Genomic DNA, 27,891 nt, shown 5'->3' on the forward strand with positions numbered 1-27,891 from the left:
AGCTATGCAGAGAGATAATGCACACGGCAGAGGGCACATGACCTCATGGTCACACAGTAATCACATGTCCGTCAAGCTTGTATTGCATTTCACGTGTGAGGGTCAACAGAGGGCAGCGTTATTGTAAGCTCCTTGGTGCTGTCTAATTATTCATCACATATCTGTGTTATGTGTATCATCTGCATATTAAAGTGTAAGCTCTGCAGATTAGGATTCTTTTCTCTCTTATATATTCGTTTCTTACAGTCTAGGGTCTGCATGTCAATATCCCATTTTTTCTAGTGGTTTCTCAATTCACTCAATTGCTGTATAGAAGAGCCTATAATATTTTAGAGTGTAAGCTACATTACATGATTCTCTTTTCTCTCTATCTCCCTGCATTCTTCTAGAGTATACTTTGTTGTAGAGTGTAAGCTCTGAAGAACAGTGCTGACTTTTCTCATGTTTCATCATCTGCATTTGTGGTAATAAATGATTCAGTATATTATATCACAAACCCTACAGTTCTCTTATACATTTTCATCTGTATGCATCATAGTAAAGCAATTTGCGTAGCAAAGTGTAAGCTCTGTGGGCCAGGGTTGTACTTTCCATGGTGCATTATCTGCATGTATTTTACTAAAGTCTATACGAGTGCACACCTCTCAATGGATCATTATCGGCATGTTTTATGCCACATTCTATTGTTAATTAGAGTGTAAGCCTTCCAGGATAGGATTCCCCATTCCATATATGTAGAGTGCAGGCATTCTTTTATCCCAAAGGTTCCTCTTGTCTCTGTTGTGTTCGCTAAGTGAGCCGCTGACCCTATCACCCTACATAATCCATACTGCTGCAGCCACTTAGCAGATGTCCAGGATCCTGTAGCCAGCAGGGTGTGGGACTGACGGGAGATATTTTTATACTGATAGAATACAGCTCTTCTATACACGTGTACAGTGAATGCATAGCAATCTTAGATGTATTGTCTGTTTTGTTTGGTAGCTTTGTATTTCTTTGCATCCGCCAGCTATTCACACCCTGTTCTGTCAGTCACTACTGGACTCAGCTCTCCGTTGATCTACAGAACCTCCCCCAACCTCCACCTTCTCTCCCCCCATTTTCCTGCCTGACCAACGTATCTCCCACTCCTCAATATTCTCCTTATAACCCAACTCCCTCTTTACCTGCAGCATATTTCTCTAATTGCCCTGTGGGTTTGGTGAGTGTGCGCCCTCTGCCCTCCCTCTGTGCTAGTAAAAGGTAGCTGAGCCTTTGTGTTGATGTACTAAAGTATAGCTGTCTGCCAGCCTCCCTCCCCTCCCTCCCTCCCTTCTCCTCCCTCTCTCTCTCTCTCTCCTTCCCTGCCTGTATCTCTCTCCCCCTCCCTGTCTCATTCTCTCTGTTCCGCACTCTCCATATGACATGGATGATTCTGCCATCATCAGGCGTAGAAGGCTGCAGGTACAGTGCTTGTTCTACAGTCTCTTCTCTCACTGATTTTCACAGCCCCTTTCTTCATCCAGTCTTACGTCTCTTGGTGGATTTTCTGTAATCTCCATCGCTTCTCTCTCACGGCATGTCTTCACTGCCACTGTATAACACTACCCTCTTCCTGCCTTCTGCTGCCTCCCCCTCCCTCTCTCACTGCTCCTGTCACTGCTTATACCTATATATAATATAACATAGAATATGTACCCACATAGCTTCTGCCACCACATACATCCTATTACTCCTTCTAACCTCTCCCTATAACTCCTCCTATTACTCCTTATATCATCTCCCTATACCTCCTATTACTCTATATAACCTCTCTCTATAACTCTTCCTATTACTCCATATAAGCTCTCCCTATATCTCCTCCTATTACTCCATAAAACCTCTCCCTATATCTCCTCCTATTACTCCATATAACCTCTCTCTATAACTCCTCCTATTACTCCATATAACCTCTCCCTATATCTCCTCCTATTACTCCATAAAACCTCTCCCTATATCTCCTCCTATTACTCCATATAACCTCTCTCTATAACTCCTCCTATTACTCCATATAACATCTCCCTATATCTCCTCCTATTACTCCATATAACCTCTCTCTATAACTCCTCCTATTACTCCATATAACCTCTCCCTATATCTCCTCCTATTACTCCATATAACCTCTCTCTATAACTCCTCCTATTACTCCATATAACCTCTCCCTATATCTCCTCCTATTACTCCATAAAACCTCTCCCTATATCTCCTCCTATTACTCCATATAACCTCTCCCTATATCTCCTCTTATTACTCCATATAACCTCTCCCTATAACTCCTCCTATTACTCCATATAACCTCTTTATAACTAATCATTACTCTATATAACTTCTCCCTATATCTCCTCCTATTGCGCCATAAAACCTCTCCCTATATCTCCTCCTATTACTCCATATAACCTCTCCCTATATCTCCTCCTATTACTCCATATAACCTCTCCCTATATCTCCTCCTATTACTCCATATAACCTCTCCCTATAACTCCTCCTATTACTCCATATAACCTCTCCCTATAACTCTTCCTATTACTCCATATAACCTCTCCCTATAACTCCTTCTATTACTCCATATAACATCTCAACTATATCTCCTCCTATTACTCCATAAAACCTCTCTTTATATCTAATCATTTACTCTATATAACTTCTCCCTATATCTCATCCTATTACTCCATATAACCTCCTCCTATTACTCCATATAACCTCTCCCTATATCTCCTCCTATTACTCCATATAACCTCTCCCTATAACTCCTTCTATTACTCCATATAACCTCTCCCTATAACTACTCCTATTACCCCATATAACATCTCCCTATAACTCCTCCTATTACTCCATATAACCTCTCCCTATAACTCCTTCTATTACCCCATATAACATCTCAACTATATCTCCTCCTATTACTCCATAAAACCTCTCTTTATATCTAATCATTTACTCTATATAACTTCTCCCTATATCTCCTCCTATTACTCCATATAACCTCTCCCTATAACTCCTCCTATTACTCCATAAAACCTCTCCCTATATCTCCTCCTATTACTCCATATAAGCTCTCCCTATATCTCCTCCTATTACTCCATATAACCTCTCCCTATATCTCCTCCTATTACTCCATATAACCTCTCCCTATAACTCCTCCTATTACTCCATATAACCTCTCCTTATAACTCCTTCTATTACTCCATATAACCTCTCCCTATATCTCCTCCTATTACTCCATATAACCTCTCCCTATATCTCCTCCTATTACTCCATATAACCTCTCCCTATATCTCCTCCTATTACTCCATATAACATCTCCCTATAACTCCTCCTATTACTCCATATAACCTCTCCCTATATCTCCTCCTATTACTCCATATAACATCTCCCTATAACTCCTCCTATTACCCCATATAACATCTCCCTATAACTCCTATTACTCCATATAACCCCTCCCTATAACTCCTCTTATTACTCCATATAACATCTCAACTATATCTCCTCCTATTACTCCATAAAACCTCTCTTTATATCTAATCATTTACTCTATATAACTTCTCCCTATATCTCATCTTATTACTCCATATAACCTCTCCCTATATCTCTTCCTATTACTCCATATAACCTCTCCCTAATACTACACCCAGTGGTGGAAGTGGGGTGTATATAGTAATATGTCATACTGCCACTTCTCTTACTGTCTTTATTGCACCACTTCTAAGTTTCCACTCCGACCACTGACTCCTCCTATTACTCCATATAACTTTTCTTTACATGCGTTCCTCATATAACTACTTGCTATGATTCCTATCTTTAATGCAGGTGTTATTATAACAGAGATATGATAAACACACATTTACACATCATTTACATAAACATAGCATCTCCCTTCATCCTGTATCTGTTGCTAGGATACCACCACATCATCACGTCTAACCTGGAGAGAGGTCCCAGCCTGCTGCTTTGCATTCTGGGTCTTATAGTCCTTAGTGCTCTCATGGTGTGCAAAGGATGATGGGACTGTCTTCATCCATACCTCTGCATTTACAATGCACTTTTCTATGCTCTTCTATCTCTGTGTTTCTCTGTGATTCTGATATTTGATGCATGTCTGACCTCTGGGTCCGCTGTTTATGTTTGTTTGCAATGCATTCTGGGTATTGATATCCTATGGCTTGTGAAATGCAATCTACCTTATAATTATGTAAATATAAGTGCAGAATTGTAGCAGATGATGTCACTGTGCTTGTGTTGAAATAATAACAGCATTTTGTGGGATGATACCACCACAATATTCATCTTGTTAGTCTGCATTATGAAGATCCATCTTTTTTTTAACAATGCATTCTGGGTAATGGTTAGTTTCTGCAGACTGATGTGCCTCAGAGTGGTTTCAATCCAGTTTTCACAGCCTTGTGACGTCGCCTGTGGTATGAGCTTATTATGAACTGTGTAATACATTTGTCCTACGCACTAAAAGAGAGACATTTTATATTACACGGGCGGCTCTGTGTTTTACTGCAAATTAACACCTTCATTGTTGGCGAATTAAACCCAGTTGATTGGAAAATAAGTAGTAGAAGGAGAAAGCGGAAGCATACCTCATGTTAGATGGCATGTAAGTGATGGCATGCAATGCCTAGGTAAAGCTTGTAGCAAATACTGGATGCTTTAGATATCTGGGAAGAGCATTGAGTAAACCTAGTATAAAGAAAAATAAATCATAACAGCTTGTCTCTATTTTGCTCTTGTTGTTTTCTTTTTATCCTATGATTGCAAATACAAAGGTTAATATTTATTTATTTATTTATTGCTGTAAACTCCTATGTTCACAACATACAATACACCTAACCAGGCAGCTGCTGGTGTCAGATATATGTGTTCTAAAACCTGCACCAGCAGCTGCAGCATCGGAAACCTAAAGTCAGAGCTCTGCATAAGTGTCGGATATATAGACAAATTAGATTTCTTTCTGTTTGTGGTATTAATGACATAATTACAAAGATTTATTATTTTACCGTTATTAATTTATTTTTCTGTTCCTTGTGGTAGTGGATACCTTTGTGTTTCGAAAAAATTGAATATCAAAATCCAGTGCTCAAAGTGTGTTTATTGTGTGTCAACAAAACCTAACAACACAAACGCGTTCTGACATCTATGGACCGGTACACATGCACTTTGCGAGAAGTGTTTGCGTTGTGCTGCGTCAGTCCAGATGTTCGCAATCATTAACGTAAAATATAACGGGGTTCTGTGGGAATGTTCATTTCGGGCATGTAAAAGCACTGTAGTACACCTGTGTTGTTTTAAGACACGTTTAAGGACAAGACTCAAAGCTTCCCCGAAGCGAGGTCACATTACCTACGCTTCAGTGAGCAGCGATTTCCAACGTCCGTGTGTGCGTAGCCTTAATGGTGATCAAGGAAATTATATTGCAACTTTCGGTGACGCTTGAGAACCCTTCATTAGGCAAGCTTAGAAATGATACTGAAATTGCGTAATAAATTGTACCTAACATTAATATAGAGAATTGCATATAAACTAGGGATGTGCACCGGCGACTTTTGAGGTCTCGTGTTTTGTGTTTTGGATCCGGATTTTCGTTATTTTTGAGGTTCGGATTTGTCTCGCAAAACACTTGACGAAAGGTCTCGGTTCGGATTTAAGGTTTTGGATTCGGATTTTTTTGCAAAAAAACATAAAAAGTTTAAAAATCAAGTTTTTGGGCTTATTTTCACTCCTAGGCTATTATTAACCTCAATAACATTCAATAACAAGCATTTCCACTAATTTACAGTGTATTCTGAACACCTCACAATATAGTTATTAGTCCAAAACGTTGCAACAAGGTATCTTTCTGGACTGCGTAGAGGAGTGGGTCACCACAATATATATTAAAAATGCTGAACTTTTATGAATCGCACCAATAAATGTACCTGGACTGCGTAGAGGAGTGGGTCACCACAATATATATTAAAAACCCTGAACTTTTATGAATCGCACCAATAAATGTACCTGGACTGCGTAGAGGAGTGGGTCACCACAATATATATTAAAAACCCTGAACTTTTATGAATCGCACCAATAAATGTACCTGGACTGCGTAGAGGAGTGGGTCACCACAATATCTTAAAAACCCTGAACTTTTATGAATCGCACCAATAAATGTACCTGGACTGCGTAGAGGAGTGGGTCACCACAATATATATTAAAAACCCTGAACTTTTATGATTCGCACCAATAAATGTACCTGGACTGCGTAGAGGAGTGGGTCACCACAATATCTTAAAAACCCAGAACTTTTATGAATCGCACCAATAAATGTACCTGGACTGCGTAGAGGAGTGGGCACTGGGCACCACAATAAAATATATAAAAAACCTTCAACAGGTCTGCATTACACTACACATACGGCTGCTCCTCCATCCTCTCCATCATATACATGTTGGAGTTTTAGCGTGTGACAACCTCTTGTTTTTGATAATGTCAGTGCATTTTGAATATTTTTCAATTTGCCCCACACCACTGAATGTACTTTATCTATGATACGCATCTATCTATCTTGACTGCGTAGTGTGGTGGCCCCGGTACACAATTTGGTACCGAGGCCACAATATAATTAAAAAACCCTCCACGTGTCAGAATTCCACCAAACAAGTATCTGGACTGCATAGTGGGGTGGCCCCGGTACCCAATTTGATACCGGGGCCACAATACCTCCTCCAAACATGGTACAGACAATTCGTCATTGAGATCCCAGACAGACAGGGTCAAAGTGTTATTGTTTGACTTTGTAAACCCAAAAAACTGTCCCTGTTGCACATAGTCGTGCAATGAAGACTGACTTTTTCATTTAAAGGCACGATCTTTCAAGTGTAGTGTTTGTAAGTCTAAGTCATATTATACTTTTGGTAAAATTGGTTTATTTTGTTCCTCTTTATGGTAATTAGTAATAGAATTAAAGTATGAAATAGAATTAAAGTATGAAATAGAATTAAAGTATTAAATAGAATTAAAGTATGAAATAGAATTAAAGTATGAAATAGAGTGGTATATAGAGTTGTAGTGTGGTATAGATAGAGTGGTCCACACAATATAATAATAATAAAACCCTCAACTGGTCTGAATTCCACCAAACAAGTATCTGGACTGCGTAGTGTGGTGGCCCCGGTACACAATTTGGTACCGAGGCCACAATATAATTAAAAAATTGGGCATCAACTGTCACCGTTGTTTAATATCTGATACACCTAAATATGGACTGCACAGTGGAGTGGCCCCGGTAGTAAATTTGGTGCCGGGGCCACAATACCTCCTCCAACTTCCAAGTGTAGTGTTTATAAAGACAGACAGCGTCGAAGTGTTATTAGTTGACTTTCTTAACCCTAAAATTGTCCCTGTTGCAAATATTCGTGCAATGGACAGTTACTTTTTTATTGAAAGACTCAAGCTTTCAAGTGTAGTGTTTATAAAATATAAACAACAATACAGTAGTTTTAGAGCACGTCAATACCTCTTGTTTTAAATTATGACACGGCATTTTACTTTTGGTTTAATTTCTTGTATTTTTTTAAATTTGGTTTTACTTTTTGAACATGGCAAACGACTGTTGATTGGTCATATAATGCAAAAAAAAAAGGTCCAAGATGGAATTGTCCTTGGGCCCTCACACCCACCCTTATGTTGTTTAAATAGGACATGCACACTTTAACAAACCAATCATTTCAGCGACAGGGCCTACCAAACAACTTTGGCTGAAATGATTGGTTTGTTTGGGCCCCCACACCAAAAAAGCTATTCATCTCTCCCTGTACAGACTAAACAGGCTCTACTGAGGCAAGATGTCGTCCTCATCCTCAACCTCTGATTCCTCTCCCCCTACAGTGTGTACTTCCTCCTCATCACACATTATCAATTCGTCCCCGCTGGACTCCACAACCACAGGTCCCTCTGTAGTATCTGGAGGGCAGTGCTGTACTTCATTGAGGAATTGATTATTCATTTTTATAAACATCATTTTTTCAACGTTGTGAGGAAGCAACCTCCTTCGCCGCTCACTGACCAGGTTCCCCGCTGCACTAAAAACTCTTTCCGAGTACACACTGGAGGGGGGACAACTCAGGTAAAATAGAGCCAGTTTGTACAGGGGCTTCCAAACTGCCTTTTTTTCCTGCCAGTAACAATATGGACTGTCTGACATGTCTACTTGGATGGTGTCAGCAAAGTAATCATCCACAATTTTTTCTATTGTGACAGCATCCAATGCAGCGAGAGTAGACATGTCTGCAATGGTTGGCAGGTCCTTCAGTCAGGACTAGATGTTATCAGCATCCCCGCCAGTGCCTCTTTTGGGAAAACTGAGCTTTTTCCTCGCAGCCATAGATGTGGAAGAAAATGAGGGTGGAGCTGTTGGCATGTCACGGTCCTCTTCAGAGGACAATCTCCTGACCAGCAGGTCTTTGCATCGCTGTAGACTTGTGTCCGCCGGAAACAGAGACACAACATACACTTTAAACCGAGGATCGAGCACGGTGGCCAGAATGTATTCCTCTGACTTTAAAAGAGTGACCACCCTCGGATCCTGGCAAAGCGTACGAAGGGCTACATCCACAAGAGCTACATGCTTGGTGTAATCGCAATGGCTTACCAGCTCCTCCCTCACTTTCTCCAGCTGCTTCTGCAACAGCCTGATCAGGGGAATGACCTGACTCAAGCTGGCAGTGTCGGAACTGACTTCTCGTGTGGCAAGTTCAAATGGCTGCAGAACCTTGCACAACACGGAAATCGGTCTCCACTGCGCTTGACTCAGGCGCATCCCCACTCCTTTGCCTATGTCGTAGGTGGCTGTGTAGGCCTGAATGGCCTTTTGCTGCTCCTCCATCCTCTGCAGCATATAGAGGGTGGAGTTCCAGCGCGTCACAACCTCTTGTTTGAGGTGATGGCAGGGCAGGTTCATGCTTTTTTGATGTGCCTCTAGTCTTTGGTAGGCACTGGCTGAATGCCGAAAGTGTCCAGCAATTTTGCGCGCCACCGCAAGCATCTCCTGCACACCCCTGTCACTCTTGAGGTAATGCTGCACCACCAAATTAATGGTGTGGGCAAAACATGGGACGTGCTGGAAATTGCCCATATTTAATGCCCGCACAATGTTACTGGCATTGTCTGACACCACAAATCCCCATGAGAGTCTAAGTGGGGTAAGCCACTGGGAGATAATTTCCCTCATTTTCTCTAATATGTTGTCAGCGTTGTGCCTCTTATTAAAGCCTGTAATACACAATGTTGCCTGCCTTTGCATGAGCAGCCATTTTGTAGATGCTGCTACTGATGCAGCTGTTGCTGTTGCTGCGGAAGGGGATGCATCTACCCAGTGGGCTGTCACAGTCATATAGTCCTTCGTTTGCCCAGAACCACTTGTCCACATGTCCGTGGTTAAGTGGACAGTGGACAGTGGGTACAACCGCATTTTGAAGAGCACTGAGGACACTTGATCGTACTTCTCTGTACATTTTTGGTATCGCCTGCCTAGTGAAGTGGAATCTCGAGGGGATTTGGTACCGGGGACACAATACCTCCATCAACCCTCTATATCCCACTCCACTGATGGCGGACACCGGGCGCACGTCTAACACCAACATTGCAGTTACAGCCGCAGTTATACGCTTTGCAATAGGGTGACTACTATCGTATTTTGTGGTCATGGCAAACGACTGTTGGACGGTCAATTGTTTTGTGAAAGACTTAGCGGTCTTACGACTTCCCCTCTGGGAGGATGACCGACTAACAGCAGCAACAGCAGCAGTGGCAGTAGTAGGCGTACCGCTGCAGGATTCCTCGGATGAATCCCGTATTGAGGAGGACTCAGTCTGGCTGCTGACTTGGGCTGCAGGACTGAATCTGATGGAGATTGTGGAGGAAGTTGACGAGGGGGGTGTTGCTGGTGTGTATCCAACTGGACCACGGGATTTAGGTGTCCCTGTACCGATGAGGGTCCTAGCCCCAGTTCCTGAACTAACCACTGAACTATGAAGGTTATTCAGGTGACGTATAAGGGAGGATGTTCCTAGGTGGGCAAGATCCTTACCCCTGCTTATTTGAGCTTTACATAAGCTACATATGGCCATACATTGGTTGTCTGGATTTGGATAAAAATAACTCCAGACCGAAGAGGTGCATTTTTTGGTCTTCTGACCAGGCATGACGATGGGCTTTTTCATCCCATGGACATCAGCTGTTTCCCCCCCTGGTGCCTCATTTACAATAACCACATCACCATCCTCATCATCAAGTTCCTCCACAGCGCCAGCTACATCATCAATAGCCTCCTCCCGAGCCACCTCTTCACGTACAGTGATGGGAAGGTCAGGCTTGACAACCACAAACATCCTTGGACTCGCCTTGTGGATTTGTGATAATTTCTCTTTAGAAGGCAGAGTTGTTTGCTGTTTTGTTGCTGACAGCATAACTCTCTTCAATTTTTTGTAGGGGGGGGGAGGAGGAGGAGGGCTAAGATCCGTGGGTGAAGCTGAACCACTAGTCATGAACACGGGCCAGGGCCTAAGCCGTTCCTTGCCACTCCGTGTCGTAAATTACATATTGGCAACTTTACGTTTCTCCTCAGATGATTTAAAGTTTCTCTTTTTGCTACTTTTTCTTAACTTGGGCTTTTTGGATTTTACATGCCCGGTACTACGAGATTGGGCATCGGGCTTGGAAGACGACGTTGATGGCATTTCATCATCTATGTCATGACTAGTGGCAGCAGCTTCAGCATTAGGAGGAAGTGGGTCTTGATCTTTCCCTACTTTATCCTCCAAATTTTTGGTCTCCATTATATGTAGCACAAGATACTGCAGAATGTGTGAACTTGGTAATATTGCAGTACCAATGGACTTATACTGCTGGATTGGTTTTGCAAATTTGGTTATAATTATTATATATTTTTTTTTTTTTAAATTTTTTATTTTTTTTTACTTTTTTTTTATTTTTAAAAAACTTGGGAATAGTGGGGAAATAACTATGCCCTTAGAAGCACAGAGCACAGGACACAGCACCACTGGACTGAACAGGACACGGCACAGGACCCAGCAGCACTACGGAACTCAGCAGGACAGAGCACAGGACACAGCACCACTGGACTGATACTGCAGAATGTGTGAACTTGGTAATATTGCAGTACCAATGGACTTATACTGCTGGATTGGTTTTGCAAATTTGGTTATAATTATTATATATTTTTTTTTTTTTTTAAATTTTTTATTTTTTTTTACTTTTTTTTTATTTTTTAAAAACTTGGGAATAATGGGGAAATAACTATGCCCTTAGAAGCACAGAGCACAGGACACAGCACCACTGGACTGAACAGGACACGGCACAGGACCCAGCAGCACTACGGAACTCAGCAGGACAGAGCATAGGACACAGCACCACTGGACTGATACTGCAGAATGTGTAAACTTTGTAATATTGCAGTACCACTGGACTTTTACTGCTGAATGTGTGAACTTGGTAATATTGCAGTACCAATGGGCTTATACTGCAGGATTGGTTGTGCAAATTTTGTGGTAATTAAAAAAAATTAAAGTAGTTTTTGGTATTTTTTAAAAAAACTTTTTTTTATTTTTTTAAACACAGGGGAATATTGGGGAAATAACTATGCCCTTAGAAGCACAGAGCACAGGACACAGCACCACTGGACTGAACAGGACACAGCACAGGACCCAGCAGCACCACTGACCTCAGAAGGACAGAGCACAGCACACAGCACCACTGGACTGATACTGCAGAACACAGCACAGCACAGCACAGCACAGCACAGCACAGCACAGCACAGCACAGAACTAAACAGCACAGAGGACCACCTAACACACCCTCCCTCTACCCTGATCAATGCCCGAGTGAAGATGGCGGCGACTAGCGGGGAATTTATAGGATCCGAGTATCGCGAGATCCGACAACGGGATTATGAGTCAGAGCCTCAGTTTCACTTTTGAATTTGGCGCCAATACCCGGATCTGTCTCGGATCCGACTCGGATCCGCAACGTTCGGGTGGGCTCGGATTTCATAAATCCGAGTGCGCTCATCCCTAATATAAACATTACATTATGGGTGATAACAAAGTGATAAAGATGTTTACTGAGAAGACTGCGGCGTTCTTCAATCTATGATAATAAGTTGGATCTACGTGGATCAGCATTGGGTGTCTACAAAACACCAAGTCAGGATTTGGATAGTTTACAGTGTGTTTAAAATAGAAAGCTGTTGTAAGTCCATTTTATTTTGCATAGTTTTCAACTATGCGAGTGTTTGGTGAATCCAAGCCCCAAGGGAGTCTAGGCGGTATATTTGCTAAACTGCGGGCTTGAAAAAGTGGAGATGTTGCCTATAGCAACCAATCAGATTCTAGCTGTCATTTTGTAGAATGCACTAAATAAATAAATAAAAGCTAGAATCTGATTGGTTGCTGTAGGCAACATGTTCACTTTTTCAAACCCGCAGTTTAGTAAATAAACCCCTAGGTCTTTTCATTGGCATAGAATGACAATGATAACAAAGGAAGAAACAGAGAAGAAACAGAGAAGTCTAAACATTTTTGGAATGAATTGACAACCTGTTGTCGATGTACAATTAATGGATCATTTAAGTTAAATAATAACAGTGATTATTACTTACCTGTGGGACCTCAAGCAGGGTGGCGGGGGGGGGGGGTCTGCTGATGCCTGCAATGGTCCAATGATGTCCAATTTCCTTAAGAACAGAATCAGTAGCTCTGGGTTCCGTTCTTTATGTAGAGCTTCTGATTGGTCATCAGCACCCTGGGCACCTCATTGCAGCCAATGGTACAAATAGGAGGTGCAGCTATCAAGCCTCGGCTGGGGGTGTGTAATCAGTACATTACCTGATTGGACAGAAGAAACAGTAAAGTCAGTCAGTTAGTTGCCCATATTTTTACCCACCTCCTGCCCATAGCACATATTATTGTAGGGTGGAAAGAGACCATAATGAGAAGATCCTAATGATCAGCACTAATAAATCCAGTGTAAACTATATGCAGCAATATGTGATGTGCCAACTAATGTTTCATTTTGATCTTCATGAGAAATTTTGAAATTCATGAGAAAGCGAGCGCATATTTAATTATAACATATAAAAAGTTACACATTCATTTTAGGTGCACTTTAAAAGCATATTATTGTATATAACACCGCAGGCATATATGGTGGGATGGTAATAGGTATCCTTCTGCAGTTTAACAAATTAGCCATGGAGAATGTCACTGAAAATTTTCTATAGGGAGATAGGAATCAAAAGGAAGAAGCTGGCTCAGTGGTTAAGAGCACTTACTCATAAATATTAATCCTGGGCTTCAAAGTCGTAAAAATGTTACTGTGAGTCTTAAAAAAGTGCAAAAACTGCAGTGCATATACTCCTTTGTGACGGCACGTGGTTATTTTGGACATGTGTGTCACCGTGTGGATTTGTGGGTTAAGATAGCAGCACCATCAGGGACACACAAGCTTGGACAGTCCGAAGGAATTGGGTGGATCGGGGGCCGTTCTTTACTGAGTACTTCAACCAATTTAAAAAAACACACAGAAATGAGATGTAATAAGATGGTCCCATTGTTCCCTCACTCACATAGATAAGGTTACACTGGGCAGATTATTGGAAATGTTTCACTGAATGAAAGGGGTGGTCCTGACCTGTTAATAGGTTGGACATTGAAGTGATGTCTGACTCTTTCTACCATGCACAGTTTTAGGGGGGCGGTCTGCAAATCTGCACAGTTAGGCTCAGGTTGGTGTTACGGGGGCAGTTCCAGGGCCTGTATTTGCGGACAAATATTTTTGTTACTGACAAGTGTATTAAAATGTGCACATTCTACTAATACACTGCTATGTTGTAATAAAATTCCTGCAAAAGTAGAAGCGTTGAGAGAATATAAGTTCACATCACTGTATAATACAACTTGGTGTTTAGAATAACTTTATATCTCAGATTTTTACTGACCTCTGTTTTTCCCTGACTGGCCCGGACATAGGAAGAGGGGTTGAAGCTGTTGAGACAATGCCCCATGGGGCTCAGGCCGCTGCACTCACTATTGGGACACAAGCTACTTGCTGGGGCTGCTTTTCACAGGAGCTCCTGCTCCGTTGCAATAAAAGTCTCTTCTATAAAGAATTATTGCAGGATTGCTGCATGATGACGTCACTGGGCAGTGAACCGTACCACATGAAAGCCTCCTCAAGCAGCTGAATAGGCCTAGTGTGACTGTCAGATATTCACTCTCACAGGAGAGAGCTGACAAAAAGCATATAGTAAGTAACGGTGGGCAGCTGAGAGACAAGGAGGGACACAGCCCTGAGGTCAGGGAGATAAATATATGGGCCATGGGGGGCAGGCTTTACATAAAGTGGGGCCAACACTCCTGGAATGTCCGGGAGACTCCTGAATTCTGGCTAGATCTCCCGGACACCCGGGAGAGTAGGGCATTCTCCTGCATCTGCCCACTTCCTAGTGAAGTGGGCCATATTAGAGCCATTTGCGTCATTTTGGCCCCGCCCGTTGCTGTAAAATGACTCGTTCCTGTCATTATGTCGCGGGGGCAGGGCCAAAATTACACGATTTGTCAAGCCCTGCCCCCTAAACCATTTGTGTCCAGCTTGCAGTCTCCTAATGAGTGTAAATGCTGTGAATAGATTTGCACACAGCGCTTCTGGAGACATGGTCTCGCTTCCCTCATTTCCTGTTTTCTTAGGGACCAGACCGATGGTTCAACCATGCCTGTGTCTGGCCCTGTATATGGGTCCCTAGAATGATCTCTGCATTTTATATTGGTCTCTGTAATGCTCTGTATTATATAGAGATGACTAGGAGGTTTTCTTTATTGTACATCTCTCACTAGATGTCTCTCTGTATTGTATAGAGTTCACTAGAACGGTCTCTGTATTGTATAGAGGTCACTAGAACGGTCTCTGTATTGTATATGGGCTACTGAAACTCTTACTGTATTGTATAGTGGTCCCTACAATGCTTCTTGTAATATTGCATATTGGTCTATGTAATGTGTTCTGCATTGTATGTTAGTCACTTGGATGATCTCAGCTTTCTATATATTTACTAGACTGCTCCTGTATCGTATATTGATCACCAGATTGCTCTCTGTATTGTGTATGAGTCTCTATAATGCTCTTTGTATTGGATATGGGTCACTAGAACGGTCTCTGTATTGTATAGAGGTCACTAGAACGGTCTCTGTATTGTATATGGGCTACTGAAACTCTTACTGTATTGTATAGTGGTCCCTACAATGCTTCTTGTAATATTGCATATTGGTCTATGTAATGTGTTCTGCATTGTATGTTAGTCACTTGGATGATCTCAGCTTTCTATATATTTACTAGACTGCTCCTGTATCGTATATTGATCACCAGATTGCTCTCTGTATTGTGTATGAGTCTCTATAATGCTCTTTGTATTGGATATGGGTCACTAGAATGTTCTCTGTATTGTATATAGGTCACTAGACTGCTCCTGTATCGTATATTGATCACCAAATTGCTCTCTGTATTGTATATGGGTCTCTAGAATGCTCTCTGTATTGGATATGGGTCCCTAGAATGCTTTCTGTATTGTATATATGTCACTAGAATGCTTCCTGTATTGTATATAGGTCACTAGAATGCTTTCTGTATTGTATATAGGTAACTAGAATGCTTTCTGTATTGTATATAGGTCACTAGAATGCTCTCTGTATTGGATATGGGTCACTAGAATGCTCTCTGAATTGTACTGTCTATCACTCTCTGCATGTATATCGATTACTAGAATACTTTCTGCACCATGTATTGGTAAATCTAAGGCAGTTGAATTGTACATGGGTCACGTGAGGTGCAAAATGATGTTTCGAAAAGTGCTATTCTCCATGGAATTCCAGACAAGAGACTCAGTCAGACACGTTGGCAGATAGTATTTTTAGAATAATTGGATACCACCAATTGCAACATATAGTGAAAAAAGTCCCTTTCATAACATCAAACAAATTTTCGCGACACAATTTCTTTCCAAAATACTTTTGCCTTTCCCATTTTGATATTTAAATTTTTAAACACAAGTTTTTATTGCCATAAAAATTTAAACGGCACGTTTTAATTATTTCCCACTTTTAAGTATAAATGAAAGATTCTGGTGTTCATGGCAGAGCGCCCGATGCAAAATATGAAGGAAAACGAAACTTTTATTTTTCTGCCACTACGCTACTTGTCGCCCACTGACACTTATATGCTCCAATGTGTTCCTCCCATTAGTTAAGTCATCATGTGGCCAAAGTAATATCTGGCCTATTAATTCACTAGAAACTAATGACATCACTGGGGCATGCTATTACTAGGGCATTGATAGGCTTCTCGTATTAGTTCCGCCCATAAAATGGCTTCCACCACTGTGTGTATGGATACCTGGCAAGTTTTAATTTAGGGAATCAGGACGTGTGTCTGGTGCTTACCTTTATGTGTCACTGGTGCATGACCAGCCCTCCCCTAAAAACTACCCTTTAGTGCTGAACGCACCAGTGGCAGGTGTGCAAGGCCCCGATCGGGTTAGCGCATACTTGCCAATCTTTGAATAGTGAATTCCGGGAGATCCCTGGCAGGGGGTGTGGTTTGTGGGCGGGATGGGTTGGGGCGCAGTCAATCGCGTCATTTTAGCCCCAGCCACGCAACAAAAACGTCATTTTGTCTTGGGGCGGGGACAAAATGACGCGATTCAGCGCGAATCACGACATTTTGGCAAGTAAATTCCAGCATGTGTGTTACTTGCCTGCTCTCCCGAGAGTCCGGGACACTTATGTGAATTTCGGGAGTCTCCTGGACATTCCAGGAAAGTTGGCAAATATGGGTTAGCGGGATAGAGGCCTGAAATTGAGGCAGTCGAGAGACATGTGTAGGAAAGATTTATGAGGATATATATCATACTTGCTTACTCTCCCATAATTTCCGGGAGGCTCCCGAATTTAGGGTAGTCCACGAATTTCAGGTAGTCATCCCAGACTCCCGTAAGAGTAAGCATTCTTCCGTGTCTTAGTGGAGGCGGGGCTTAATGACGCTGTCAAGACCCGCCTCCCCCGCTATGCAATGGCTGAAATTTCGGTATTTCATAGTAGGGGCGGAGCTGTGGTGACACACTCTACTGCTCTTGTCACCTGACCTTCCCTCCGGGATCTCCCAACGGGGAGGTTTTAAAAGGAGGCAAGTATGATATACTGTACGTCAGCACATTTTCCTGAATCCTGGATTTAATCAGCTTCACCTCTCTCCTGTGATACACAATCCGCCTGTGCTGTGCCTTCCTAATTTTTGGGCAGCAGACACATATCGCTTGCTGCCAAATTCTGTTTGTTTCTGTTTTATTTGATCAGCTCAATTTACCAGGGAGCAGCCAAACGAGGTGTCTGTGTTGTGACTAATTCACTAATAATGTCGATATTGTTCTTGTCTGTGCGCCTCAGTATGCCCGTACGTGAACCACCGGCTATCTGGGCCATCCCAGGTGAATGAGAGACAAATCTTCCTGCTTTTTTATTAATCAATGGGCAATCATGCAAATTAACATTTTTAAAGGGTTTGTCCATTTCCAGGTTACTTTCATTAATTGTCTTGTAGATTCCAAATATATTCTTGCCCCCCTCCCAAAAGTCTCCTGCCATGCTGTTCAGTCTTGTTTTTATATCATCTGGTTAATTTCCCTTGGGAAAGACACGGAGCTGGCCTCCTGATACTGATACAGAGACCACAACAGAACTGTATCATATCCCAGGGCAACACAATGTACAACATGGCCTGATGGGGCAAATATGTGATTACAGTGCATAAAAGATAGCCAAGCTGATAAAGCATTGGATTTGGTGAAAGGTGCAGGTCGCACAACTCAGGATCAGCACATGAGTGCAGACCTCTAGACAGCGCTGATGCCATATGCTTTATATATGTCCCGTCCAGTGTCTTCCCGGAGCTCCGTGCTCGGGGGCCTGCAGTCTGCATGCATTAGGAGGACTCCGCACTAGAGGTCACTGTGGTACAGAGGCCCTCCTGGACACCATCTTGGCCTATACACCGCCATGGATTCTACCCTTTGCACTTTCTGCACCCTCTAGGTCCCTGCACCTTCAGCTCCATTTTGGTCTCTGCCCCAACTAGGTTTCTGCACCATCAGGACCTCCCAGGACTGTGTACCATCTAGGCCACTGCACCATCACTGCCCCAACTAGAGGGTATATTTGCTAAACTGCAGGTTTGAAGAAGTGGAGATGTTGCCTATAGTAACCAATCAGATTCTAGCTGTCATTTTGTAGAATGTACTAATTAAATGATAACTATAATCTGATTGGTTGTTATAGGCAACATCTCCACTTTTCCAAATCCGCAGTTTAGTAAATCTAGCCCTAGGTCTATCAGTCCTCCAACTTTCTTGTCCTGACTCTCTCCCCTAGTTAGTACCACCCTTTATGTGTCTCCCCCTTCCCTTTAGGTTGTTAGCTCTCATGAGCAGGGCCCTCTTTCCTTGTGTGCTCCTTCTACTGTTCCTTCACCCTCTGTACCTCTTGGCCTGCTTTGCTATCCCTGTTTTCCCTGTTTTATTAATCTTCTTGCTGATTTCTACTATCCCTTTCACTATCTGTCAGATATAATCTGGTTTGCTTTACCCTGTCACCTGTGTTTGTATATATTTGTGTATCATGTTGTGTCTTGGTTCTGTTTTCTGTATATGTACTGTACGGTGCTGCGGACCCTTTGTGGCGCCTTATAAGTCAAAGATAATAATAATAATAATAATAATAATAATAATAATAATAATAATAATAGGTCTCTGTATCATCCAGGTCTCTACACCAACCTGGCCTCAGCATCTTGCAGCCCTCCGCACCATTAAGCCTATGGTGCCATTCTTTCCTACCGTCTCTCATTACCACCTCCCTTTAGAATCCTATATCTCATGTCTGTCCATTCCCTGTCTTCCTTGCTTGTCCCTGTCATGTCTTATGTTTGTTTTTCTATGGCATGTGCATTGTTCTGTTAATTGCATCCATGATATTCTGCTTATCTGTACCCATTGTCTCTCTTATCTGTATGATTATGTCCGGAGCTACGTATTCTGTGGCACGGTAGAAATAAACAATGATGATGATGACCAGTATGATACCAGTATATACATCAAATACATACACAGTATATAGGTGTGTGTGTGTGTTATCCAGGGGATTGCTAGCAATAATATTGTCCAAATATTTTACTTAAAAATGTTGGGTAGCGTGGCAATGAACAGACAACTATATCCTTCTGCAGGATGAAAAGTGTTATGATTGGCTCCTCTTCTGAAATCTTCTGTACAGGACAGCTCCTGTAGGTTAGCTGTACACTAATTGTGCACTGCTGAGTGTACTTACATACAAACACTGTTTCTGTCTGTGGTTCGGCTTCAGGGAGATTGCCAGACGGTCGAAGTTAGCAAGAATGTATTAAACCCAAACACATGTTTTCCGGTACAGTATGGCACTTGTGAGCTATAGTTTAGAACACACAGACTCCTGTGTAGTAATATTGTCTAGTTCGGATGCCCTAGGTAACAGACATTGCTGTGCAGCCGTAGGTCTGTCTGCTGTGCTCCTCCCACTTCACACTTCATTCTGTGTTACCTTCTCTGCAGGTTTTAGTTGTGTGTGTGTGCAGGATTCAGCCATCAGCTGGTAACCATAATGCTTGCAGCTTGGTGACGTTATCACTGGGTAGTGACAGATACTGCTTAGTACTGCTGTAATGCATTAGGTGCATCATGGTTGGAGTGATTTACTGCTCACTTGAACCGTATGTTGACGAGACATAAAGTCATAATACTAGAATTCACAGATTATTCTACAAAAGGTTTTTCTGGGCTCATAATTAAAAATTACAAGGGCATTAATTAGCTTCAGAATTACACGTTAAATGAAACATACATTTTAAAATTGGTTTGATCATTAAAGTATAAAAAGAAATCCCTGGCATATTTTCCTAATTTAACTTCATTGATTCTGGAACATCCAGAGGCAAAGTAGAGTAGGAAAAGAGGTGGACAGGGTTTTATAATGGGGTTTGTGGGTGGTAGGTGGGGCAAACACATAATTGCAGAGTGGCAGGAGTGTGATAATACAGTGATGTTGCCTTTTGCGTCATCGTGGCCATAACCGCAATTTGCGTTATCGTGCAGCAGGGGGCGGAGCCATGATGGCATGATTTCCGTTGAATTTCGCCGTCACTTCACTGCCCCAGCCACTTCGGGACAAAGTGACACACAGATTACCTCAGACATGTCACCGGTTCCTACTGAGTTGATAGTCTGTTTATGTCATTGGTTCACCCCCACAAAATGGCTGCTTTCATTTTGTGCCTAATCCTTTTTTGATGTACCTGGTTCCTGGTAATATTAGAGCCTACACGCACATGACAAAATAATAACCTGGCACCAGATTTTAAACATTTGGAACTGACCAATGAAGGTTGTAAGAGATTGTTTTAATGTTTTTACTGTTATGGTCAAAGTAATAGATCCATAGTTGGCTTCTCTCCCAAAATGGCTGCGAGACACTCGGATTAGGGTTAGATCTCTGGGACTACTGGGAGAGCAGGATGGATAGGGACATGCTCTGACGACACACATTGTGTCATCAATCCCCATCGGCTTCAGGGAACACTCTGCAGGCAGAGGTGTGATGACCAAATTAGCGCAAATATATATGGCTTGCCCTGCCCATTTGATGTCATAAATGGCGTGGCAAGCCCGTCTACTTGCTTTCACGCGGCATATAGTAAAATCTGCCACTTTGGTATCACACAACAAAATATCTGTTCCCTCTTTCGTAATGCCACAGCAGGCATGGTGGTCCTGGCATTACCAACCCATTTTGTTTCTGTCAGCATCGCTAAAGTCTGTTGACCATTGTCGCACCATTTAGTCTCCGCAGATCCAGCTCATATGGCAGCTTGGTGGCTAAGTGGTTAGCACTTCTACCTCACAGCGCTGGGGTCATGCGTTCAATTCCCTACCATGGCCTTATCTGTGTGGAGTTTGTATGTTCTCCCCGTGTTTGCTTGAGTTTCCTTCGGGTGCTCCGGTTTCCCCTACACTGCAAAAACATACTAGTAGGTTAATTGGCTGCTAAAATTGACCCTAGTCCCTGTCTGTGTGTGTGTGTGTGTGTATATTAGGGAATTTAGACTTGTAAGCTCCAATGGGGCAGGGACTGATGTGAATGAGTTCTCTGTAGAGCGCTGCGGAATCAGTGGCGCTATATAAATAAATGGTGATGATGATACTCAGATTCACTTCCGTAACTGATGCAAAACTAATTTTATGAACATCACCCTGCTCAACTAGTGAAGAGAAAGTGACTGCCGACGCCGTCCTCTCCTGTGTCTCAATAAATAGTTCCTGCTGCTTTGTTAGATGTGTGGTGAGCAATGTGTTCTTCTTTCATGATGATGATGATGAACACGTTGGAATATTACAAAATGCGGGAGTCTACCTGACATTCCGGGAGAGTTGGCAAGTATGATTCATTCCCAGATAACTGATAGGCTACGTTCTCACTGCAAAATACCTTATTTTTTTTACATTATTTTTTTCAACAGCATAAATACTATAATGCTCTTTTTTTTTTTTTTTTTTATCTAAATGTCCGCTTTTAATTCATGCCCTCCTGTAAGTATAAATAAAATATTTTGATGTTCATTGCAACTGTTTTTTGTTTTTTTTTAAGGACTATTTGAAGGGAAAAAAAAAACTTTGTTCTTCTCCTACTTTTAAGCAAGTAAAATTTAGGGGATTATACTCGTGTTTTCCCCCCTATTTGCTAAAACTACCGCAGCTCTTTTGTGGGCCAAACCAATATCCAGCCTTAAACGAATCCCATCACCCAGGCACAAGGCAACTAATTATTAGTGAACCGATAGGCTGTTTCACGTGAATATTGGTTCAGGTCGCAAAATGGCTGCCTCCAATGTGCGTACGGTTATCTCTCAACAGTGGCCTTCTGGAAACTGGGACACGGGTTCGCAGGCGTGGCCATGTAAGGTGTGCCACGCGCTTTACACTAAAAGAGCCTTGAATTACCACTCACAACAGGGTCATACCTCCCAATTTTCCGGGAGTGGAGGCAAGAGTGCCGACTATTGGAATGACTTGCCCATACATGCCGACTTTTAAAATCCTCCCCCGGGAGATCCAGGGGAGAAGTCATGTGACAGGGGGTAGGAGGGGGCGTGGTGACTTCATCGCATCACCATCGTCCTGCCCCCACTATAAAATGCCGGAATTCACAGCATTGAGTAGCGGGGTCAGGGCTTAATGACGCGATTAAGCCCCGCCGCCGCCATTCAATGGCGCGAATTTCAACGAAAACGGGAGCTTGCCTACTCTTCCGGGAGGACTCCCCGAAATTCGGGATCCTCCCGGGAACTCTGGGAGAGTAGGCAAGTATGGGCTAGCCTCTAATTGGGACTGTCCCACCTAAATCAGTACGGTTTTGAGGTATGTGTATGCTTTTTAGCAACACTGCCGTGACATCATCATCATGACATCACTAGTCGTTTTCCTCTCACAAAGCTGGAGCACATGTTGGCACGTATGCAGTATCTCATCATGTCCAAATTACAGAAGATTATTCTGATATGATTAACACATTTTCTTGGCTCTGCGCTTGTCCCCGTTTTCTCTCCAGAGTATCTCAGCTTTTTTTTTTTTACATGCTGGTGTCTCTGTCTCCGTAGTAACTGAGCTCCAATGCAGTGAGGTTTGGGAATAAGGGACTATTACAGAATTTAGCATTAGAGTGCAGTGTGCATAGAGCTTTCTATTTGTATATAATGACATATACAACGCTTCTTATCATCATGGATATGATACCATGTTATTGTGGGTTCATAAATATCTGGATAGGATTTAACATAATTCCTCCACAAGCAGTGACGACTATATTGTAGTATATGTTAATACTTAATTATACTGTATACTGCTATGGAACTACAAGTCCCAGCATGCCCTATCAGCAACATAGCCTGTATAGCTGGTGAGCTCATGCCCCTTGTGTTGCTGCACACCGGGCCTGAATCAGCAGTATGCTCAGTGCTGCCACCTGCAGGACTCTGCATTGTAATATTCCCCCACTGTAAAACAGGCTAATTAAATGCTCTATCATGGACATATTTTAATAAATGTAAAATCGTCCATCCAAGAAGGCTTCTAACACTTTAGTGCTATCTCAGTGGCGTTCAAAGCTGTTTTTCTGGCTGAAACATCAATTATCTGCGCCATTGTTGAGCAACACCCCAAAGGCCAGTACCCATTAGAATGTTTTACATATCTGTCAATCAGCGGACACCAAAGATAGACTAGCGACTGGTTTGTGGGCCAATGTACTAGTAGAGAAGTCACGGAAATGTTTTTTTTTCTCTCTCCACAGGTTAATTGCATGCAGTTTTTGGCTCATTTACTTGCTATTGGAGATGTCCCTCCATTGTCATTATTTAAACCAAGGTCGATAGGGCCTGTAGTCAGGTGTTAAGTATCACCAGCGATGGATTCCCTTTGGTTTCCTCCATATTTTCCTTAAACTATGTTTATCCGCTGTGATATCTGTACCATTATCCCCGTCTCAGAATGGCATTATCAGAATTTGGACCGGACTGCAATGCAGGAGGTTATGAGTGCATGAAGTAAGGTTTTGAGTCCTGTGGGAGGTACGTGCAGGGGCAGGCTGGGCTGGGGGGCATCTACCCCAGCGGCTCACTGGGTCATCTGCATTTTTTTCCCTTTAAAATAGGCTGCTGAGTTCAGACTTGCCCCCCTGGGCTAAAATTTTCCAGCCCTCCCTTGGGTACGTTTGCATCCTGGAAATGTTTCTCCCATGTCTGTAACAGGATTTGGGTACAGGCTGGATGTGGGAAACAAAGGACAATTTAGGATTAACAGATGACACGAGGCGGTAGGATTGAGGGGTAAGAGTTTATTGTTGTATTGTCAGCAGGCATAGAGATGCCAGATAATTGCAGCTTGTCACTGCACTAGCTTAATAAATAGACCCCTATGTACAATATTTGTTTTTATAATAAAGTCAATTAGACACATTTTTATTATGGTTTTTTTTAATACATGTATACATCGGTCGGGGGTTATTATTATTAGAGATGCTCACTGACCTCTGTGTTTTGGTTTTGGTTTTGGATCTGGATTCCATAGATTGTAAGCTTGCGAGCAGGGCCCTCTCACCTCTTTGTCTGTTTCACCCAGTTTGTTTATTAGTTTATTATGTTTGTCCCCAATTGTAAAGCGCTACGGAATATGTTGGCGCTATATAAATAAATGATGATGATGATGGATTACCGTCGTGTTTTGGTTTTGCAAAACCGCCATTGCGTCTTTTGGTTTTGTTTGGTTTTGTTTTGCTATTTTTTGTTTTGCTATTTTGTTGTTTTTGGGCCTAAAATAACCAAATTTAGTGCTCCACCTGTTTCTTGGATAAGTAATGTAATTGTAAAGCTAATAAATTATAAAAAAAAAACAGTTTAATTCCTGGTAGGCCTTTATTAATTCTACACACAAACCAGACTGTCTTCCTCTCCATCTATGCATATTGGCGATGCAGCCATCGTCTATAGGTGTATATTACACCCTACACTTATAGTTAAATATGTAAAGAAATGGACAAAGGCAGTTTGGTTTCTGTCTCTATAGGCCCCCCTCCACTTGTAGAAAATACAAAAAAAATCAGCCATTATAGACTCTACAATATTAATTGAAATGGACAAAGGCAGTTTGGGGTCAGTCTGTGTATGACACCCTACCCATAATGAGAAATTGCTAAAACAGCAACCTTTCAAGATGGTACGTAATATGGAAATGCCCCAAGTCCCTTTCCTCTTTGGGGGTAGATTGCACCCTAGACTTAAATAGAAAGTTTTAAAAAGATGTTATCGTCATCATCTGGAGCTTCATCCTCACCCTCATCAGTGTGTACGTCATCATAACAGACTATCAATTCATCGCCGCTTGAATCCACCATTAGAGAACAGTCAGTGCTTGGATGTCTTGGATGGTGAAGGCCTTCCTCGTGGAAGATGTAATTCATTTTTATAAACATCATTTTCTCCACATTTTTGGGAAGTAACCTTCTACGGCGATCACTGACTAAGTTCCCGGCTGTGCTGAACACTCGTTCAGAGTACACACTGGAGGGTGGGCATCTAAGATATTGCAAAGCAAGTTTGTACGTGGGTTTCCAAATGGTCTGCTTTTCCTCCCAGTAAGGAAAAGGACTGTCTGACATTTCCATATCAATTACCTCTTGAAAATAATCCTCCACCATCCTTTGCATGTTTATACTCATATTGGATGGAGTTATGGGCAAGGTGACACATTTTTTTGAAAAATCCTTCAAACCAGCCCAGATGTTAAATTTTTCTGGTCTTCCCCCTGCTTCTTTTTGGGAAATTTAATTTTTTACGAGCAGCAGCAGCTTGAGAAAGTGAAGGAGGACACGTCGTCAAGCCGAGGCCCAGTTCAGCGTCCAACTTGCTGAGCAATAGCTCCTTGCAAAAGTTCACATCTCGCTCATTTACAAGTAAAGACTCAATGTAGGTCTTAAACCTTGGATCAAGCACAGTGGCCAAAACGTACTAATCCGAGTTCAAGATCTTAATAACTCGAGGATCATTGTGAAGCGAATTAAGTACTTGATCGACAAGGCCAACATACTTTGCTGAATTGCTTGCTTTCATCTCCTCCAGTTTCTCAAGCTGCTTTTCCAATAGTCTAATTAAAGGAATGACTTGGCTCAAACTAGCAGAGTCTGCACTCACTTCACACGTCACAACTTCAAATGGTTTCAGCACCTTGCACAGCATTGAAAGTATTCCCCACTGTGCCAGAGTGAAATACATCCCCCCTCCTTTCCCAATGTCATGGCTTGCGCAATACGCTTGGATGGCTTTGCGCTGTTCCTCCATCCTCTGAAGCATGTACAGGGTGGAATTCCACCTAGTTACCACCTCTTGCTTAAGTTGGTGGCAGGGCAAGTTAAACTGCTCTTGGAGATGCTGCAATCTCCTACATGCTGTGGCTGAATGCCTGAAATGGCCTGAAATTTTACAGGTCCACCGAAAGCATCTCCTGCACCTCACGGTTATTTCGTAGGAAGCTCTGCACCACCAAGTTGATGGTGTGAGCAAAACAGGGAATGTGCTGGAAATCACCCAGCTGTAATGCTCGCACTATATTGTTGGCGTTATCAGAAATGACATATCCTGGGGAGAGTCCAAGTGGGATAAGCTATGTATCAATCACATCTCTTAGTTTGCGTAACAAATTGTCAGCTGTATGCCTGTTAGTGAAGCCGGTGATACAAAGAGTGGCCTGCCTGTGACAAATGTTACATAGTGGTGTAATTGCTGCTGCTGGTGAAGGTGAATGACCAACCCAGTCGGCTGTCACAGTCATATAGTCTTTGGTTTGCCCACTTCCACTTGTCCACATATCTGTGGTTAAGTGTACAGTGGGCAGAATGGCATTTTTCAGCGCAATCTCTACATTTGTACACACTTTTTGGTATAGTTGTGGAATAGCTTTACGGGAAAAATGGTGTTGCGATGGAATTCTGTAACGCGGACACAAAACCTCAATTAACACTAACATGGCAGCCATGGCGTCTGTGATTCGCTTGGCGACTGGGTGACTGCTGTCATATTTGCTTCCCCTAGGAAATGATTGTTTCACAGTTAATTGCTGAAATGTAGGACTGCTCATTTTCTTGGCCTGCCTCTGGGCTGACGATTCACCCCTAGCAGCAGCAACAGCAGCAGCAGTGGGAGTAATACGTTCTTCAGAGGAATCAATTATAGTGCAGGAGTCATCCAGCCTTAATAAGTGGGATGCAGGGCTAACTCCGAGCGCTACTGAGGATATTGATGAGGATGGTGTGGTGGGTGTATTTTGTAGCCGTCGGGATGTCGGTGACCAGAGGGTCCTAGCTGATGATGGAGTGCTGGTATTTTTTTGGGAAGAACTTTCAGCTTTTCCCAACACTTTGCCATGAACTCTAGTTAAATGGCGTAACATAGACGAGGTTTCAAGATGATTAAGGTCACTCCCTCGACTGACTGTGGCTTGACATACACTACAAATGGCTATACAATTGTTGTCTAGATTGGGGTAGAAATAATTCCACACATAAGAGGTGGATTTTTTTGTTTTATGGCCAGGCATGACAATGGCCTTTTTCTTGTCACGTGCCAGAACTGCTGCCACTGGTGCAGGACTTACACAAACAACCTCATTCTCATCAACATCCTCATTAGCGCCCTCGTCGCCTACACAAATCTCCCCCTCATCCTCTTCTAGTTCCAAATTGTTATCCTCAATTTGTGTATCACCGCTACACTCGGGATGTTCAGGCACACATCAGCAGAACTGCTGAAAGGGCCCCTCTTTATGGGTACACTAACAGAATGCCCATGATTACACATACCACTGTTGGATGGACTCTCCATAGGGATTGGTGTAATTTCTGATTCAGAACAAACATTATCCTCTAATGCCTTACTGTTTTCTTGCAGCTCGGCTTTGACGCGTAACAGTAGTTGTGCACCACTTGTAGGCTCGGCAACATTTTTGGCTCTGAAACTAATAAAGAAAGGCGAAGACCTCATTCTTTCTTTGCCACTGCGTGTGTAGAATGGCATGTTGGCAAATTATTTTTTATCGGTAGTTAACTTTTCCTCAGTTACACTTCTTTTTTGTTTCAACACAGATTTTTTTTTTTTGGTGTGTGCTATTTTTGCCTGATTTCAAAAGACTATGTAGTTTGA

The 27,891-nt window shown here is 42.4% G+C and overlaps 1 protein-coding gene across 2 annotated transcripts in view; it reads left to right on the top strand.

Moving 5' to 3' along the window:
* The first annotated feature begins 1,128 nt into the window (after window positions 1-1,128).
* The window catches only part of MAST1 (microtubule associated serine/threonine kinase 1), a 63,745-nt gene continuing 36,982 nt past the window's right edge, over window positions 1,129-27,891 (top strand). For both annotated transcript variants that reach the window (XM_075206683.1, XM_075206684.1), the window contains exon 1: window positions 1,129-1,443. In XM_075206683.1, the coding sequence (XP_075062784.1) occupies window positions 1,405-1,443 (39 nt within the window). In that variant the 5' untranslated portion in view covers window positions 1,129-1,404. The remainder of the gene's footprint in view (window positions 1,444-27,891) is intronic.

The sequence above is a fragment of the Mixophyes fleayi genome, chromosome 4 (genome assembly GCF_038048845.1).
Source record: "Mixophyes fleayi isolate aMixFle1 chromosome 4, aMixFle1.hap1, whole genome shotgun sequence".
Lineage (NCBI taxonomy): Eukaryota > Metazoa > Chordata > Amphibia > Anura > Limnodynastidae > Mixophyes > Mixophyes fleayi.